The 17,640-nt window shown below is 44.4% G+C and overlaps 1 protein-coding gene across 3 annotated transcripts in view; it reads right to left on the bottom strand.

Annotated features, from left to right (window-relative positions):
- GNPTAB (N-acetylglucosamine-1-phosphate transferase subunits alpha and beta) overlaps positions 1 to 17,222 on the bottom strand; it is a 59,996-nt gene extending 42,774 nt beyond the window's left edge. The window contains exons 1-2 of one of the 3 annotated variants that reach the window (XM_059681845.1): positions 16,838 to 17,222; positions 2,698 to 2,783 (exon numbers count right to left, since the gene is read on the bottom strand). In XM_059681845.1, the coding sequence (XP_059537828.1) occupies positions 2,698 to 2,783; positions 16,838 to 16,954 (203 nt within the window). In that variant the 5' untranslated portion in view covers positions 16,955 to 17,222. Of the gene's footprint in view, positions 1 to 2,697; positions 2,784 to 16,837 lie in introns of those variants that run through there. The other 2 variants (XM_059681846.1, XM_059681847.1) reach the window with 2 other exon arrangements.
- Between the last annotated feature and the right edge of the window lie 418 nt (positions 17,223 to 17,640).

The following is a 17,640-nucleotide window of genomic DNA, read 5'->3' as shown; positions in this document are numbered from 1 at the left end:
AAAAAAAGTGGTAGTTTCTTAAAAATTAGTTGCAATGTGGAATCTGAAACATATTAACTTTTTGTGCTTTTATGTTCAAATCCATTGGTCTTTCTTTCTCTTTGTAAAATGGCTCTTTCACCCATGCACGAGTCTGTAACATCAATGTCTTAGTTATCTGTAGAATAACGGCATACTGAGTTTTGTAGATCGGCTGAGTGGTGACACACTGCCTTAATTTTCTTATATAACATTAAGAAAGGTGATTGCTTTGGATAATCACAAATATAATCAGAGAAGCCTACAATATTGTGAAGCCGGCTAAGCTCACAGTGGTGGAAACATGTTTTCCAAAATTCTAATTTCCACTTGAAAGTTCAAGCTATATCATTGGCAACAAATACTATTACTATTTTTCCTTCAAGAGACAGGATCGCTTGTTCATTGTCAAGAAAATCTTTGCCAAATAACCAAGTCTGAGTAATCATTCTTGAATTTGTCCTTTCAAGTTATAACAATGGTGTTCCATGAACAGAAGAGCTAGTTCAGACCACAACTCAATCACCACGTGGCTTCTCCTCAAGACAATTCCCATGCAGTCAGGTCTTTAGGCCTGCTTCCCCTTTCCTCAGACACATTAAAGGCACACTTACTCAAAGGGCCAAGATACAATCAAACTAATAATTTTTTACTGCTTCATCATGAACATTTTCAAGTAAATTAAGTTCTTCTTGCCCCTGCAAATATGTGGTGGTGGAGAATACAATGACTCATGCTAAGGTGTGGCAACGTTACTCACACTGCTTTTATACCATCAATGCTAATGTCAACATAGTAAAAGAGCAAATAGCACCTTCGTATGATTATAAAAATAGTTTTGATTTCACGTGGACACCCAGGATCTTTGAAAATTGCTGTTTTAAGAGATCCTAAGAGAAAGATCTAGAGTTTCCCTATTCCACTAGTTACTTGGCTATAAGTTACCTCCCCTACTAGACTACAAAATTCTTTACAGCAAATAGTTATATCTCAGGATCTAAAACAGAGTAAGACTCAAAGATTCCATCTTCATTGAAGGAGCAAATTCAGAGTGTCATTTATTTAAGGACCACAGCAAAGAGTAAAGCTTTAGGTCAACTCAAGAAATCCCACAAACCCTCTTCATTGAAATGGTGTGGACTGTAATAGTGCATACATCTAGCCTGGCCAATGTGACTACATGGTTGAACATCAGCCCATGCACCAAGAGGTCACTGGTTCGATTCCTGGTCAGGGTACATGCCCAGAGTGTGGGCTCAATCCCCAGGAGGGGGAATGCAGAAGGCAGCTGATCAATGTTTCTCTCTCATCGATGTTTTTATCTCTCTTCCTCTCCCTTCTTCTCTCTCTAATAATCAACAAAAATGTATTTTTTTTAAAATAGTGCATACACCTAATTAGCAATTATCTTCAAAACTACTTACTTAATAGAAATCACTAGGTACTCATAAGAAGAGAGCAGAGGGACAGGAAGTGCTTCTAAGCTGGGGACAAGGGATCCGGAGGAATCAGTGCTGCAGTCTAGAGGTTCTTAGAAAACTGTCCAAGTGTGCCAATGAACACCAATTATTACTTGTAGTTTCATTAGACTTTCTGGTTCAGTGAGAGCAGCGGGAAGGATTTATGGGTTCTATCCTCAGGGGAGAATGACAGTCAGGATCTCTGGTTACGGCCTCTGACATTTAGACCAAGGTCTTTGGGGAAGTTAAGTACCTCGGTAGCTACCTCCCATTTGTTTTGGTTGCCTCCTGCTCCTTCCCCTGTATTGATTTGCCGTGTGTCATTACAATGAAAAGGAGAGTCAATAGATACTGTACAAAGTGAATCAATCAAAAAGAAAAGGACTTCAATTTTTAAAGATGGAATGATCACCAGAAGAATCCAAAACAAAAATTCATTTAACAGTGATTCCTGAGAGTGGGAAAATCCAGAATGGAACAGAGAGAGGCTTTACTTTTTATTTTTCGGTATTGCTGAACTGTTTTCACCAGAGACATCTATCACTTTTATGATATAAGACAATATAAATAATAGCTTTATAAACAAACACCGAAAAGAGCCTGTGCAATTCATTTTAGCTGCAAGAAGGAAAGGAAGACATTGGTAAAGACTGCTCCCAATGTCTTGTGAGAGAGGAAAACTCTCCAAGAAAAGGAAAGGTTGAAGTCAGCATTCAAGAATGGCTGCACCAAGAAGCTTGTCCTTAAGGAGCCAAAGATCCAATCTGTGAGGTTGCTTGCTCCTTCGCATAGCAAGACAGCAAGATGTGGTGGCCACAGGGGCAGGTGAGGTCCAGTCCTGGTGGCTACCATAGGAATGGCCCTGGTTAACAGAGTGACATCAACCAAAGAATACTGGTCAGGGCTCAGAACAGCTGCAGAGTAGCCACTCAGGGGGATGAAATTACCTTTACCTCATGGAACTGGGGCAGCATAAAATGAGATCATGTAACAAAGTACTCAATAAACTGCAAGGCAGCATTACTCTTTGGGAGTCAGATTTTCCATCTAAAAAATGTGATGATGGTCTACAAGGTCCCTTCAGATGGGAGTAGTCTTGAATATGTTCAACCATATCTACAACTTGGAAAGATCCCTTACTTGCTATATTTAAACATGGGCGATTTCATGACTTATCATTTAAGTCAAAATAAACTCTCCAAAATTTATCTTTTCTCACCGATTCTGAAAGGACTTTCCAGCAACATTGTCTCTGTAGGAATCAAACAAAACGTGGTATTGATCCCGGCTCCATTCCAGAACCACCTAGGGAAAAGAAGACGAAGAAAAAAACAACAATTTTTTTTTGTGTGTGTGTGTGTGTGTGTGGTTTTTTTGTTTTTTTTTAATCTTCACCAAAGGAAATATTTTATTGATTATTTAGAGAGAGGAGGAGGGAGGAAGGGAGGGGGGTAAAAAGGGGAAAGAGAGAAAAAGAGAAACATCAATTGGGGTTGCCTCCCATATGCGCCCCAACTGGGAATCTAACCCACAACCTTTCGGTGTATGGGATAATGCTCCAACTGAGCCACACGGGCCAGGGCAAGAAATAATGTTTTATTTGCATCAAATAGTAAGAGTTTACAACTTTCATTTCATTAACAATTGCTAAAAGAACAGGTAAAGCAATGAAAATCCATCTATTACTCAGTGCCTGCCATATGCCAGACACTGCTCAATCCAGATGAATAAATTACAAGATAAGAATAGTCTCATACATATGAAATCAAAGAGATTTAAAAGGCTGTGATATGAGAATTGGGTCTGGGAGAATGAGGTCACCAGGCAGGGAGAAAGGACAGTGCCAGGAGAGCATGCTCAAAGGCTGAAAGCAGCAAGGGCAGTTGTTCCAGGACAACTCTACAGTTGGTTTTGGCTGGAGCACAAGCAGGTAGGAACTGGAGAGAAATGCGGCTGGGAAAGGAAAGTGGGCCTGGACTGTGATGTGCCTTGTGTGCCAGGGGAAGCAGAGGTACTGAGGATTTTAAGGTGGCTACATGATCCATTCAAAACTTGGAAAAGGCACGGCTGGGGTAGCTCAGTGGTTGAGCACTGACCTATGAACCAGAAGGTCACAGTTCGATTCCCAGTCAGGGCACATGACCAGGTTTCAAGCTCAATCCCCAGTAGGGGATGTGCAGGAGGCAGCCAATCAATGATTCTCTCTCATCATTGATGTTTCTAACTCTTCCTCTCTGAAATCAATAAAAATATATATTTTTAAAAATTCTTACTTACCATTTTGAACTATTCCACCCACCCCCACCTCACATGAATGTACACACATACACACCCCTCCTCTCTACACTCTACTACTAAGGATAGTTTGTTAGTAAAACTTAAAAAACAATGAACTAAATTACTATTTATTAAAATACTACATGAGCTATGAAATACGTCATAAACCATGTTACTAAGAATTATTGCCCAGCCAGTGTGGCTCAATGGTTGAATGAGATGCAAAGCCCATAATTCTTTGCCTCAGAGGAATTCCCCAGCTAAGAAAAGGAGGAAGGTAATTATTAAGAAGAGAACGGGTATACTAGTATAGCGCAAAGTCCATAAGATTTACGATCAGAAGACATGAGTTTAAATCTGGGACTTGTTGATAAAATCTAGAGCATTTCTCAATTCTCAGTTTCTTCTTCCGTAGAATGAGGATATTAATGCCACATAATTTCACAAGACTGTTTTGATGAGTAAATGAGATATGCCAGTCATACAGGGCTGTACAATACTTACATGGAAATTGTTCACATGTCTCTTAAAGACAGCATTTACAGTGCTGCAGTATAACTTACCGGTTTAAATATGTGTCTACACCTCTGTGAGCAATCAAAGCCAGGAAGTTGACCTCTTTTTATTTTTATTCCCAGATCCTTGGACAATGCCTGACAAAATCAATCAACATTCTTTTTTTTTTTTTAAATCCTCACTGGAGGATATTTTTCCCACTGATTTTTAAAGAGAGTGGAAGGAAGGGAGGGAGGAGAAGGGAGAAGGAGAGGGAGAGGGGGAGAGAGAGAGAGAAACATTGATGTAAAAGACACCAATTGGTTGCCTCCCAAATATGCCCTGGCCAGGGCTGTGGCTGGAACCTGCAATCCAGGTATGTGCCTTTGACCAGGAATCAAAACCAAGACCCTTCGCTGCTCCTGCAAACACTGGCCAAGGCATAAACATCCTAGAATGAATGAATATGGCTACTAGTTTTACAAACAAACAACTTGGAACAGCTTACCACTCCATAGTTTCCCTCCAGAACTTTCTGCTTTCAGATCCATTCCCAAACAGTCAGGTAAAAACTAAAGGGCTAGCCCGGCCGGTGTGGCTCAGTGGTTGGGCGTCGACCTATGGACCAGGAGGTCACAGTTTGATTCCCGGTCATGGCACATGCATGGCACATGCCTGGGTTGTGGGCTCGATCCCCAGTAAAGGAGGGGGGGTGCATACAGGAGGCAGCTGATCAATGATTCTCATCACTGATGTTTCTATCTCTCTCCCTCTCCCTCTCTGAAATCAATAAAAATATATTTAAAACATGAAAATAAAATAAAAAAAGACTAAAGGGCTAGAGTTATGAAGACACAACAGCAGACCTACTAGGCACACAAGGGTATAGAACTCTGTAAAAGCACATGTCGCTTTCTCAATTTTTCAAAGGAATGTAACATGTTATCCTGTAAAACTTAAGGTGTTGGAGCTCTAACCTCAAGTAGTAAGAACTCTAACACTGACAGAGCTTCTCACACATTGACAATCAGAAGTCTACATTATTCTTATATTATAAAGCTTCTGCATAGTTTCTAAAACAAAATTTAGTTTGCAAAAAAAAAAAATTTTAGTATGCATTGAGTTTTAGTTTGAAGTGTACTAAGGGAGACCAAGATCCCTATCTTAAAGATATTCTAAGCTTTATCTTTTTTACTAACCCTCCTCCTCCTCCTTAGATAGCAATCCGGAAGTGCTATCTGCTTGTCACCAGAAGAATTCTCTAATCACATCTGATTAAGCACGTTCATTTTGTTTTCCTGTTTTAGCCCGTAGCTTATAAACAACAGAAATTTATACCTCACAGTCTGGAGGCTGGAAATACCAAGGCACCGGCATATTTGGTGCGTGGTGAGAGCCAGCGTCCAGATTCATAGCCAGCTGTCCTCTCCTGTGTCGCCTCGCATGGCGGCAGGGGTCCAGGAGCTCTCCGGACCCCTGGGAGTTATGAGCGCACTATTCCATTCATGACCCAATCACCTCCTAAAGGCCTCACCTCCTAATACCATCACATGGGGGATAAATAAAAAGACTTGCCCAAAGCCAAGCAATAAATCAGCAAGAGGTAATGCCAGTTTCCAAAAACAGATACACCTTTCTTTCAGGCCTCTGTATAATTATAAAAATCAGTATTGAAAGCCTAGTGATTCTGAAGCATTGCACTCAGTGTGATATTTTCACCTGGATTCCTACTGCCTGACGGCCCCCTGCTACCCTTCTCTTCCACCTGTGATTCACCTCCCATTATTACCTCTAGAGCAGTGGTTCTCAACCTTCCTAATGCCGCGACCCTTTAGTACAGTTCCTCATGTTGTGGTGACCCAACCATAAAACTATTTTCGTTGCTACTTCGTAACTGTAATTCTGCTACTGTAAACAATATGTAATTATATATGTGTTTTCTGATGGTCTTAGGCGACCCCTGTGAAAGGGTCGTTCGATCCCCAAAGGGGTCGCAACCCACAGGTTGAGAACCCCTGCTCTAGAGCAGGGATCAGCAAACTGCGGCCCCTTGAGTGTGGCTCTTCCACAAAATACCACGTGTGACTGAAACTTCATGGCCACACTCAAGGGGCCAAAGAGCCACATGTGGCTCGCAAGCCGCAGTTTGCCGACCACTGCTCTAGAGCAATCGTTCTAAACAGAGACCGAATTCATCCTTCTCTTGCTTTAAATAGTTTGCACGATCCCCGTTTTCTTCAGGAAGAACTGAACTGTGTTAGCCTCACTCAGTAGGCAAGTCCTAAAGTGGCCGCCGCCTCCCTCTGCAGCTTCAGTCCTGGGTATGCTGCAGCCCTTCGGCACTACCTGAGTCCCTAGATTTACAGTGATGGCGAACCTATGACACGCGAACTCATTTTTTTGGTTGATTTTTCTTTGTTAAATGGCACTTAAATATATAAAACAAATATCAAAAATATAAATCTTTGTTTTACTATGGTTGCAAATATCAAAAAATTTCTGTATGTGACACGGCACCAGAGTTAAGTTAGGGTTTTTCAAAATGCTGACACGCCGAGCTCAGAAGGTTCGCCATCACTGGCCTAGAAGGTGAGAGTGCCTCCCACACCTATACCTTTACACCTATGGCATCCTTCACTAAAGGGGAGAGGGGAGACTCTCTCTCCCCCTTTCTCTATCTCTCTGCCCACCATGTGAGGACACAGCAAGGCGGTCATTTGTAAACCAGGAAGAGAGCTCTCACCAGAAACCAACCATGCTGGGCGCACTGATCTTGGACTTCCAATCTCCCGAATCAGGAGAAAATAAACGTGCTGTTTAAGCCAAAAAAGGGGGAAGGACACCTCCCCTTTCTTCCCTCAGCCGTCTTCTTCAAGATCAAGCTCACATGTCACTCTGTCTGAAAAACTGCTCAACACCCACCCTCTGTCTTCAACTGAGTTTATCACAATACATCTTAAGATCGTCTATCTGCCTGTCCATCTCTCTGTCCGGAGAGTGAGTTCCTCAAGAGCAGAAAGAAACTGAACCATCGTTGTGTCTCTAGTCAGCAGTAGAGTATCACCTCCATAAATCTCTGTCAGCCCTGACCTGTTTGGCTCAGTGGATAGAGCGTCAGCCTGTGGACTGAAGGGTCCTGGGTTCGATTCCGGTCAAGGGTATGTACCTTGGTTGCAGGCACATCCCCAGTAGGGGGTGTGCAGGAGGCAGCTGATGGATGTTTCTCTCTCATCGATGTTTCTAACTCTCTATTCCTCTCTGTAAAAAAATCAATAAAATATATTTTAAAAAATCTCTGTCAAATGAATACTTTGTGAAATTTTGGTAAAGAAGCTTTATCCAATTTGGAATTAATCAGAGACAGAAATGAAGTTAATGGAATGAAGGGGGGGGAAGCAAGGTATTTCAAGGGGGAAAGAACACTAGAACCCTCTTAAAAGAAGAAACAATTTTAAATTGTTTAAATGTATTTATTCATTTGAAAGAAAGACAGACAGACAGAGAGAGAGAGAGAGAGAGAGAGAAGGAGGGAGGGAAGAAGAAAGGAAGAGAGGGAGAGGGAGAGGGGAAAAAGGAAAGAGAGAGAGAGAAAGAGAGAGAATGAGATTATGCATTCATTGGTTGATTCTTGTACGTGCCCTAACTGGAGATAGAACCCCAAACCTTAGCGTATCAGGACGACACTCTAACCCAGTGGTTGCCAACCTTTCGGACCTCACGGACCACCAGTGGTCCGCAGACCACCGGTTGGCGACCGCTGCTCTAACCAGCTGAGCTACCTACCTGGCCAGGGCAAGAAGAAAGAATTTTAGAATGCAATTTTACAGTGGGCAATATGTTTTTTAGCCAATTGTAGAATTCATTTGGCTCTCCCTGCACAAGTGTGACTTAATCTGTAACGTTTTTGAAAGATCACATTTTTTCCTGCTTCATTTCGTGCACGTATGAATCACACACAGGCTGACTAGTCAGTCACCCGTTTAAGATACTGCGTGTGGATCATAAGATTGGAACAATCAATCTAAAGAACAGTAAGAACTTCAAAAGAAAGATTGTGAATATATAACCTTTTATAGCTACACTTGTTTGTTACATTTTACTAGAATAACATATGGTATTATACGGTCCCGGCTGTATTAAATTAATAAACTCACTCCCTCTGCTTTCGTATCAACCGTAATAAAGCAGCCAGGTGAAGAAGTCACTGTGAACTTTTCCGCTCTGTCTCTAAGGAAAGATGAATATACTCTTCAGCGTGGCCTTGGCACCAGCCCAGACGTAAGGTCTCCTGCGGCTGCCTTCACAAGCATCACAGCCAACGGAAGAACGGTCCTGGGACAGGACACTTGGCATTTAATTAGCATTTACTGAACCCTGCACCAGGCACCATGCAAGGTGTCTTACAAACATGAAGCATCTCATTTAAACCATCTTTCCTCACTAGGCCCAATCACAATCAGTGAGCAAAAATAAATTTTTATGTGCATTTATTCAACAAATATTCACTCAGCACCTATAGTTGGGTCTGAGTGAGCAAATGAGCTTGTCCGTCTTGCTCATTTTTGTATCTCAAAAAGTCAGCAGTGTTTGGCACATAAAGGCCAGGTTATCTTGCACCCTAAATCTCTCAAATCGGTTCATTTCCCTTAAATGCCCTCTATGGGCCTAGCCCAGGGGTGGGCAAACTTTTTGACTCGAGGGCCACAATGGGTTCTTAAACTGGACGGAGGGCCGGCACAAAAGCATGGATGGAGTGTTTGTGTGAACTAATATAAATTCAAAGTAAACATCATTACATAAAAGGGTACGGTCTTTTTTTTCAATAATTTTATTCATTTCAAACGTGCCGTAGTTTGCCCACGGCTCCCAACTAACTGTCCTAATGGACGGTTTCTCAACTTTGGCTGTAATGACATTTAGGGCCTGGTAACTTTGTTATGGGGGTGTCCTGTGCATCACGGGACGGTCAGCAGCATCCGCCTTCTACATGCCAGTACATACCAACCTTGAAGGTTATCCCACTGTTCTCAGGACAAACACCCAAACCCTGAACACCTATTCTACCAAGGGCTGGGAGCAGGGCACCCACCACACCAATCTCTCCTACATCCACACTTTCTCTTGCTCTCCATCTTCCAGCCACATGGACTTCTCACATGTACCCCATCTTCAAGACCTTCTCATGGTCCCAGGGCTGCATAATCTTCGCTGTGAGGGCGGCGCTGTGCATTGCAGGATTTTTTGCGGAATTTCTGGCCTCCACCCACTAATTGCTAGTAACACCAATCCCACACTGCTGGTACACCCCAATCATGACAACCGACAATGTCTCCAAACGTTGGCAAATGCCTCTGGGGGCGGGGGTGGGAAGGGGGGCAAAATACCTCCCAGATGAGAACCTTCAGTAGGCCAACCCTCCTCTATCCCCTGCCTCAGAAATTCTGACCCTTTCAAGTTGAGCTCAAACTGCATCAAGAATGCCTCCCCCAGCATGGCTCTGTGGTTGAGCGTTAACCTATGAATCGGGAGGTCACGGTTTGATTCCCAGTCAAGGCACATGCCTGGGTTGTGGACTCGATCCCCAGTGGGGGACATGTAGCAGGCAGCCAATCAATGATTCTCTCTCATCATTGATGTTTCTATCTCTCACTCCCTCTCCCTTCCTTTCCAAAATCCCCCTGACCCAGCCACCAGACAATTCTCCCTGCAGGTCTCTCCCACAACACCCTCTCTTTCTTTGCAGCATTTCTCACAACTCTTCACTAAGTAGCATTTAATGTCTGAATGCACAACAGGAATATAAACTCCTTGTCTGTGGGAACCTGTCTGCTCTGTTCACTACTCTGTGCCCAGGGGCCTGGCACTGCACTCAAACATAGAATGTACCAACTGAAAAGTGATTCAGGTGCTCTGCTGGGACACAGGGATTCCAAGTAAGAAAGAGAACATCTCTATGATCAGCATGCTGAGTATAGAAGTGGCAAATCATCATTGAGAAGCTGTGCATGGAGAAATAAGTCTCATCTAAGGCACCAAAATACCAGATACCACATTTCCAAAAGAAGTGTGGGACCAAGATGTCAAGTTTCCTAAAGAGGTGGTTGAAAACTCATCCAAATCACAGTACAAAGGTCCAGAGGAGGGTTTTTTGGAAGCTGCCGCTGGCATTCTGTAAATCCTGCTCCACCTCAGCTGAAGGGGAGGGGTGGAACTCTTCCCATCACCTCAAGCCCAGGAAAAGGACTCCGTGGTATGACCTAGGGAGCCCATGACAGGTCCCTGCAATGGGGTGGACGCCACATCTGTCTCACGCCTGAGAAATAGAAAGGACTGGCTGCTACCTGCTCTGAGGACAAGGGAGAGGTGATTGCTATGCAGAATCAGCTCACACTCCCCCACTCTGAGCTGACAAGGATCAGGATACGTGCCCCTAAAATACGGCAGCTTGGCATAATGAATATTTCAAGCTGAAGAAATTTGAGAAAGAGCAGGCATGGGAAGGATGTTCTGACCTACCCCTGAAGCAGGTCATATGACAGCGGTTCTCAACCTGTGGGTCGCGAACCCTTTGGCGGTCTCAACCTGTGGGTCGCCTAAGACCATCCTGCATATCAGATATTTACATTACGATTCATAACAGTAGCAACATTATAGTTATGAAGTAGCAACAAAAATAATTTTGTGGTTGGGTCACATGAGCAACTGTATTTCAAGGGCCAGAAGGTTGAGAACCACTGTCATATGACTTTCTGTGAAAGGCGCCCTCTCCATAACTGGAGGAAAGGGGCATCCTTGTCATCAGCCTTGTCTGCTTAAAGGAATGCTGAACCAGCAGGCCTGTGTTTCCCCAACTCGTGAAACTCAGCTCATACCCTTTCTGTCCTATCGCAATGCTCCACTCATCAAGCCTTGCATTAAAACATTCAGGTTTAAGCACTTCTTTGGGTCTTCATCTCCTTATGAAGGCTCCCACGTCATGTAAAACTCAAATTAAAATGCTCCCCGGTGTGACTCAGTGGTTGACACAGCATCATTGATTGGCTGCCTCTGCACCCCTCACACTGGGGATCAAGCCTGCAACCTGGGCATGTGCCCTAACCGGGAATTGAACCGTGACCTCCTGGTTCATAAGTCAACACTCACTCAACCACTGAGCCATGCTGGCTGGGCCAACAAGCTAAATTTCATTAACATGATCAACAAATTAAGACCTCAAGAGTAAGTCAAACCAAACACAACTATCAAATTACCACATTAAGTTAAGGATATATATTGAATCGTTACTGAAAGATTTATGAGGACACACTTGAGCTGTGTTTAACAAAAATAACTCCCTATTAATACGTCCACCTAAGAAGACTAGATTCACAGATAGAGAAATTAACAAGATATTACAAATGGAAACAACCCACTTTTACATCTTCTACAAGTAAAGGGCTAACAGCTATCACAGTCACAATGTCAACGTTCAGGAAAGGAAATGGGTTTTGACTCAAGCAGTGTGTAGGATATCTGTTGCCCTGGCCCTTCTTTTGATAACAACCTCATGATTTCCCTCTAGGGAACCCCTCTCAGATCACATGGTTCACTAGAGACTACAGCTGCTCACAGCCGTAGCTCTAGGGATGATCCAGGTGGCTAATGAGGGAACAGCAAGGGCACGCATTCCCTGGTTAGGCAGGCCACCTGGGTCCAGCTGGCACTCTGAGGAAGGAAGCTCTCCTTTTGCTGGGCTTTCTAAAATGGTAGATCAGAAGCTAGAGTTGCTGGCAGCAATCTTTGCTTCCACATGGGAAGAGCTCGCCTGAGAACCAAACCAACAGAAGGGAAGAACAGGGACAGGAAGAGATTCCTGATGACATCATTTGGGCACCTTGATCCAACCCTGCCAAAGTTTTACCCTATAATTTTTCAAATACACCAGTCAAAAAGCGACCTTTTCTTTTAAGCCACATCTGAGTTGGGATTCTGTCGCAACCAAGCGCTGCTAATACTAGCAGCAATTTTAAACCACAATAATCCAAAAACTAAAAAAAAAAAAAGCTCCTGCCTCCATGTAAAAGTCTCAACTTCCTCTAGGATGCTTCAGCCTATAATTTCCTTCCCATCCTCTGATTTTCTAAGCGATTATTGGGTACCTACCCAGGTATTCAATTACCTACCCTCTTTGTTGTTACTCAGTCCTCAAGGCCTCATCCCAACTATACAAAGATGGTCAAGGAGGAGCTAAAATTCTTTCTATCTTTGACAGCATCTTCCACCCTACAAAGTACAAGTAGACAAATCATGTATGAGAAAGAAAAGGTAACTACAGATGGTCTGCATCAAAGCAGAAAACTTGCCCTAGCTGGTTTGGCTCAGAGGATAGAGTGGACTAAAGGGTCATGGGTTCGATTCCGGTCAAGGTACGTACCTTGGTTGCAGGCTTGATCCCCGGCCCTGGTCGGGGTGCATGCAGGAGGCAACCAATTGATGTATCTCTCTCACATCGATGTTTCTCTCTCTGTCTCTCCCCTGCTCCCTTCCACTCTCTCTTAAAAAACAAAAAACAACAAAAAAAAACCTCAATGGGAAAATATCCTCAGGTGAGGATTCACACACACACAAAAGAAAACTTATACTTTTACTGGAATTGAGCTTGAAGGGATGTTGGTTAAGGTCATCTCTATCCATTCATTCAAACGCTAATAATACACCAGGGAATACGACAAGGTCCCCACTTTAACAGTTAGCTGGGCTGTGGATCTCTCCCAAACCCCTCCAAAAAGAGATCACTGGTATCTAAAGACTTAACCACTGAGCCACGCTGGCTGGGCTGGACTCAGTTTTCACTGAACAAGAATCTCACTCATCCAAAATGGCAGCAGAAGGCGGGTGAGCAAAAGGAACCAGGAGGCCAAGGACAGTTACTACCCACTACAGCAGCTTCTGTCTGAACCTAATCGACTTCCTCATGGAAGTACATTTTTGAATATTTGTTCCCATACTTAGTGCATGTAAGGAAGTGATGTATTTTACACACATACACACCCAGCAGTGATCTACAATCCTCTATTTGAAATACTGAAATCCAAAAAGCTCTCAATAGTGACAACCTTTCTGTTTATTATTTGGCAGCAAAACTTGACCTGAACTGAACTTATTTAGTGGCAAAACTTGGCCTAAACTTACTGGAAGTTATTTATAGTCTTTATTTTCCTCACTGAGTGTGAACAGTCATATGTTCCGCTGTAAAAGATACTGGTATTTAATTATAAGGTCATTCAGTAGTTCCAGAAGTTTCAGATATGGGAATATAGATTTGTGTATAAATAATTCAACTAAGTAATAATGGTCCTGGAATAATACATTTTTTACTTCAAAAGCATATACAATATCAACTAACAAAGGACAAATATTTAAAATCAGGACTTTCTAAGCTAAAATGAATCTTGAGAGCATAGTTAAGCTCGTGCCCTCATTTGTAGATGAGGACACTAGACTCCCAAGGGCACATGACTTGCCCAAGAAAACCAGTTTTCAACAGACAAGTTCCCACCTGCTACCCTCACCCCAAGGCAATGAACTTCAGTGAACTTTAGATCCCAGCTTGAGGGTCCTCACTGTGGATTAGGATCCAGCTCTGCTTTTGTTGATCACAGTGCCCATGGGTTCTCCAGAAAATACCTGGTTGAATTTAAGGGAAAAGTAAAAAAATACTTGAAAATATACTTCCCTCCCTCATTTCCACTTCTGTCTCAGAATCTGGATGCATGTACAGCCAATACCACTTATTCTAAGAGGGAAGGTTTGGTTCAGTGGATAGAGTGTCAGCCTGTGGACTGAGGGGGTCTCAGGTTTGATTCCAATCAAGGGCACATACCCGAGTTGCAGGCTCAATCCCCAGGAGGGGGCCTGTGAGAGGCAGCTGATCAATGATTCTCTCTCATCATTGATGTTTCTAACTCTCTCTCCCACTGCCTTCCTCTCTGAAGTCAATAAAAATATACTTACCAAAAAAAAAAGAGGGAAGGAAAAAATATTCTGAATTCAGTTAACAATTAGTGAAATTATTAACAAGTTGGTAATATTAACTGTATGATCACAGCATTCATATTTCAAGAGCTTATTTCAAAATAAGGATTAAAGATATTAATCAGTTGATGATGATAATAATAGTAGCAGCAGTTACTATCTTTTAAGGAGAGTCTGTTAAGTGCCAGGAACTATGTGTGGTACTTTACATACAGGTCTTACTTGGTTCTATCAAACCTGCAAGGAAGGTATTCTTGCCTCCACTTTAAAGACGAGGAAGTTGAGAGGTTCAGAGAGCTTACTAAGTATCCTTTCCAAGATCACACAAAGGACAGTCTGGGCTGTGTGAGAGACCATGAAGAGATGTGCTTACCAGTACAGCTCTGGAGCCATATACTGCCCTTGAACCCAGCTCTGCCACGGACTGGCTAGATTAACTTGTGCAAGTGCCTTAGTTTCATCACCTATAAAATGGGTGTAATAACAGTACCCATCTCACAGGGGTGTTGTAAGTATTAAATGAGTGAATGTGAAAGCAGTTAAGAGAAAGCCTGGAACTTGTGTTAACTATGTATTAACTATTATCACAGTCATGCTCTATGTATTAACTATTACCATGATCACGAACACTGGCACCAGCATTCAAACCCAGATCTGCTGTACAGATTAACAACATGAGCGGTACTGAGTCTCTCCCACGCCACCAGTTGACGTTGTTTGCCTCTCATTTCTTTTGTTTGTTCCAAACTCTAAGATCTGTGGTCATCTCAAGACTGACACAAGTCTTTCTTTTGGTAAATAAATTACCAGGCCCTGAATATATAAAATAAAAAATTCCAACAACTGATGCCTCTAAGTCACCTTCACACTGTAGGGGTTTTAATAAACAGTTAATTTAAATAACTCAGGGCCAAAAAATAAATCTTATCAATAAGACACAACTATACATAGATACATTCACTGTATTTCGTTGCAACACATGAAACAAAGATAGAACAGCAGGTGGTATATCAGTTACATTTTCCACTTACAAGTCTGGGGCACTTTCTCACCCTCACTTACAAAATGTATTGTTATTAGCCCCTAGACCAGTGATGGAGAACCTCTGACACGCGTGTCAGAGATGACACGCAAACTCATTTTTTTGGTTGATTTTTCTTTGTTAAATGGCATTTAAATATATAAAATAAATATCAAAAATATAAGTCTTTGTTTTACCATGGTTGCAAAGATCAAAAAATTTCTATATGTGACACGGCACCAGAGTTAAGTTAGGGTTTTTCAAAATGCTGGCACGCCGAGCTCAAAAGGTTCGCCATCACTCCCCTAGACCAACCTTTCACCTGGCTGGTGTGGTTCAGTGATTGAGCTTGACCTATGAACCATGAGGTCACCCTCAGATTCCCAGTCAGAGGACATGCCTGGGTTTGGGCTCAATCCCCAGTAGGGGGCGTGCAGGAAGCAGCTGAACAATGTTTCTCGCTTAGATGTTTCTCTCTCTCCCTCCCTCTTTCTATAAATCAATAAAAACATATTTAAAAAAGAAAAGAAAAGAATACCGTATGAGACCCAACCCGAACCAAAAGGGCTGTTTCAGTCATGAAAATGTTTAAAAAGTGTCTATCCCGAGCGCACAAAAATCAATTAAACCCGTGCTTCCACCTCCCAAACCTGTTGCTTGGACCCTCTGAGGAGTTCACAGCCTGACCCAACTACCTTACTGTACTGTTAACTAAAAGCAGAGTCACAACAGCAGGGCTTGTGTGACCTGGGACCTAAATTATTAGCCTATCCCATGACCCAAGGGCTTGTGCTGGCTCCCAAGAGGTTAAGCGATGGAGTCGAAAATCATTAAGGTGCCCTGGTCACGTGGGTCACGTGAGGGTGATCTCGGGACAGGGAAAAGTGGAGGTGCCAAGAGATCGCTCACATCAGTGTGTGCACACCGGCCAGCAGGGCTACCTGACGGTGTACAGTTGTCCCAAATGACAGAGCAAACGTGCAAAAGGGTCCCCTTGCACACCGAGTCCTTTCAATGTTGAGCCAGTACACTATTCCCACTGCAAATCCATGGGCAAGGACACACGCGCCCTTGGATAAAGTTTTGAGAACCGGGAAGAAACTAAGTTAAGAAGATTAAAGTGCCTTTGTCAAAGGGGAAATGGTTATAAGGGTGACACCCGAGGGGCAACACTGTAGGAGGGGCCAGGGATCAGAATTTAGGAACAGAAAGACACCAACTCTGGGTTCCAGGAGGGGGTTCCTGGAGGTTAAGGCCCGAGGGAGAAAGTCAAGTGACTTGGGGACCCCGAAGAATGCACCCGGTGGAAAAGGGAATCCGCAAAACGAGCTCCTATTCCCCCCCAAACCATTAGGGGGGACGAAATGTCAACCCCAGACGCTGAAAGCCGGTCTGAGTCCTCCGCGCCTCCGGGGAAAGGGCAGGCGCTGGGACGGGTCCTCGCGGCGTCAGGGAGGATGGGGGCGCAGGGGTCACGCGCGCCCGGAATCGGGGGCCGCGGGGCCGTGCGGGTTCAGGGCGCCTTGGCCGGGGATCCCGAGCCGCTACTCACCTCGCCGAACTGGAAGGCGGAGACGATGGTGACAACGACGCCCACGAAGCAGACGTAGAGCCCATACCTGTGGGACAGGCAGGTATAGGTCTGTCTCTGCAGGAGCTTGAGCAGCATCACCCCGGCCGCCGCCACGCCACGCCCCGAGGAGCCAGAGCCGGAGCCGGAGCCTCAGTGCGCCGCCATGCAGCGGCCCCCACCAGGCCGCCCGCTCAGATCACGGCCTCCGGCCGCCGCGCATGGCAGCTCCGGCGATGGACGCCGGCTCGGCTCCGCGCCGCGGCCGCCGCTTCCGGGAGCCGGGAGCCCACGCCTTCGGCGCGGCGGAGGCGGACCTGCACCCCGCGAGGCAGCCAGCGCCGCCCTGGTCTGGCCGGGCGAGAGGCGGCGGCGGCGGCGGGGTCGGCAGCGCCCCCTGGAGGGCGGAGGGGCGGAGGCAGGCGCGCGCCCTCCCGGTCTGCGCGTGCGCGGCGGCCCTCCAGACTGGGCGGGGGACCCCGAAGCCGCGTGGGGCAGCCCAGCTGAGATAAGATCGGTCCCTGCAAGGACTCTGTGTCACAGGCCGCGCTGTTATGCCACGAATACTTCTGTGCTCACATCCCTTTCTTCATCTACAACAACTGGGAAATATGGTTCACAGGGCTCCTTCCCCCTCTGGCTCTCTTACCATATTGCTTGAATGAGGAAACTTTGGAGCTAAATGTGCCCAAAACTAAATTAATTCATTTATTGATTTAAAATGTAGTTAGTGTCCCGTGCCTAGCTTAGTGTTTGGTGTCAGGTATTCAGAAATTAACTAGACC

Source organism: Myotis daubentonii, chromosome 2 (genome assembly GCF_963259705.1).
Source record: "Myotis daubentonii chromosome 2, mMyoDau2.1, whole genome shotgun sequence".
NCBI classification, from domain to species: Eukaryota; Metazoa; Chordata; class Mammalia; order Chiroptera; family Vespertilionidae; genus Myotis; species Myotis daubentonii.
The sequence above is the reverse complement of the archived record's forward strand: the minus strand, read 5'-3'. Positions and strand labels throughout refer to the sequence as shown.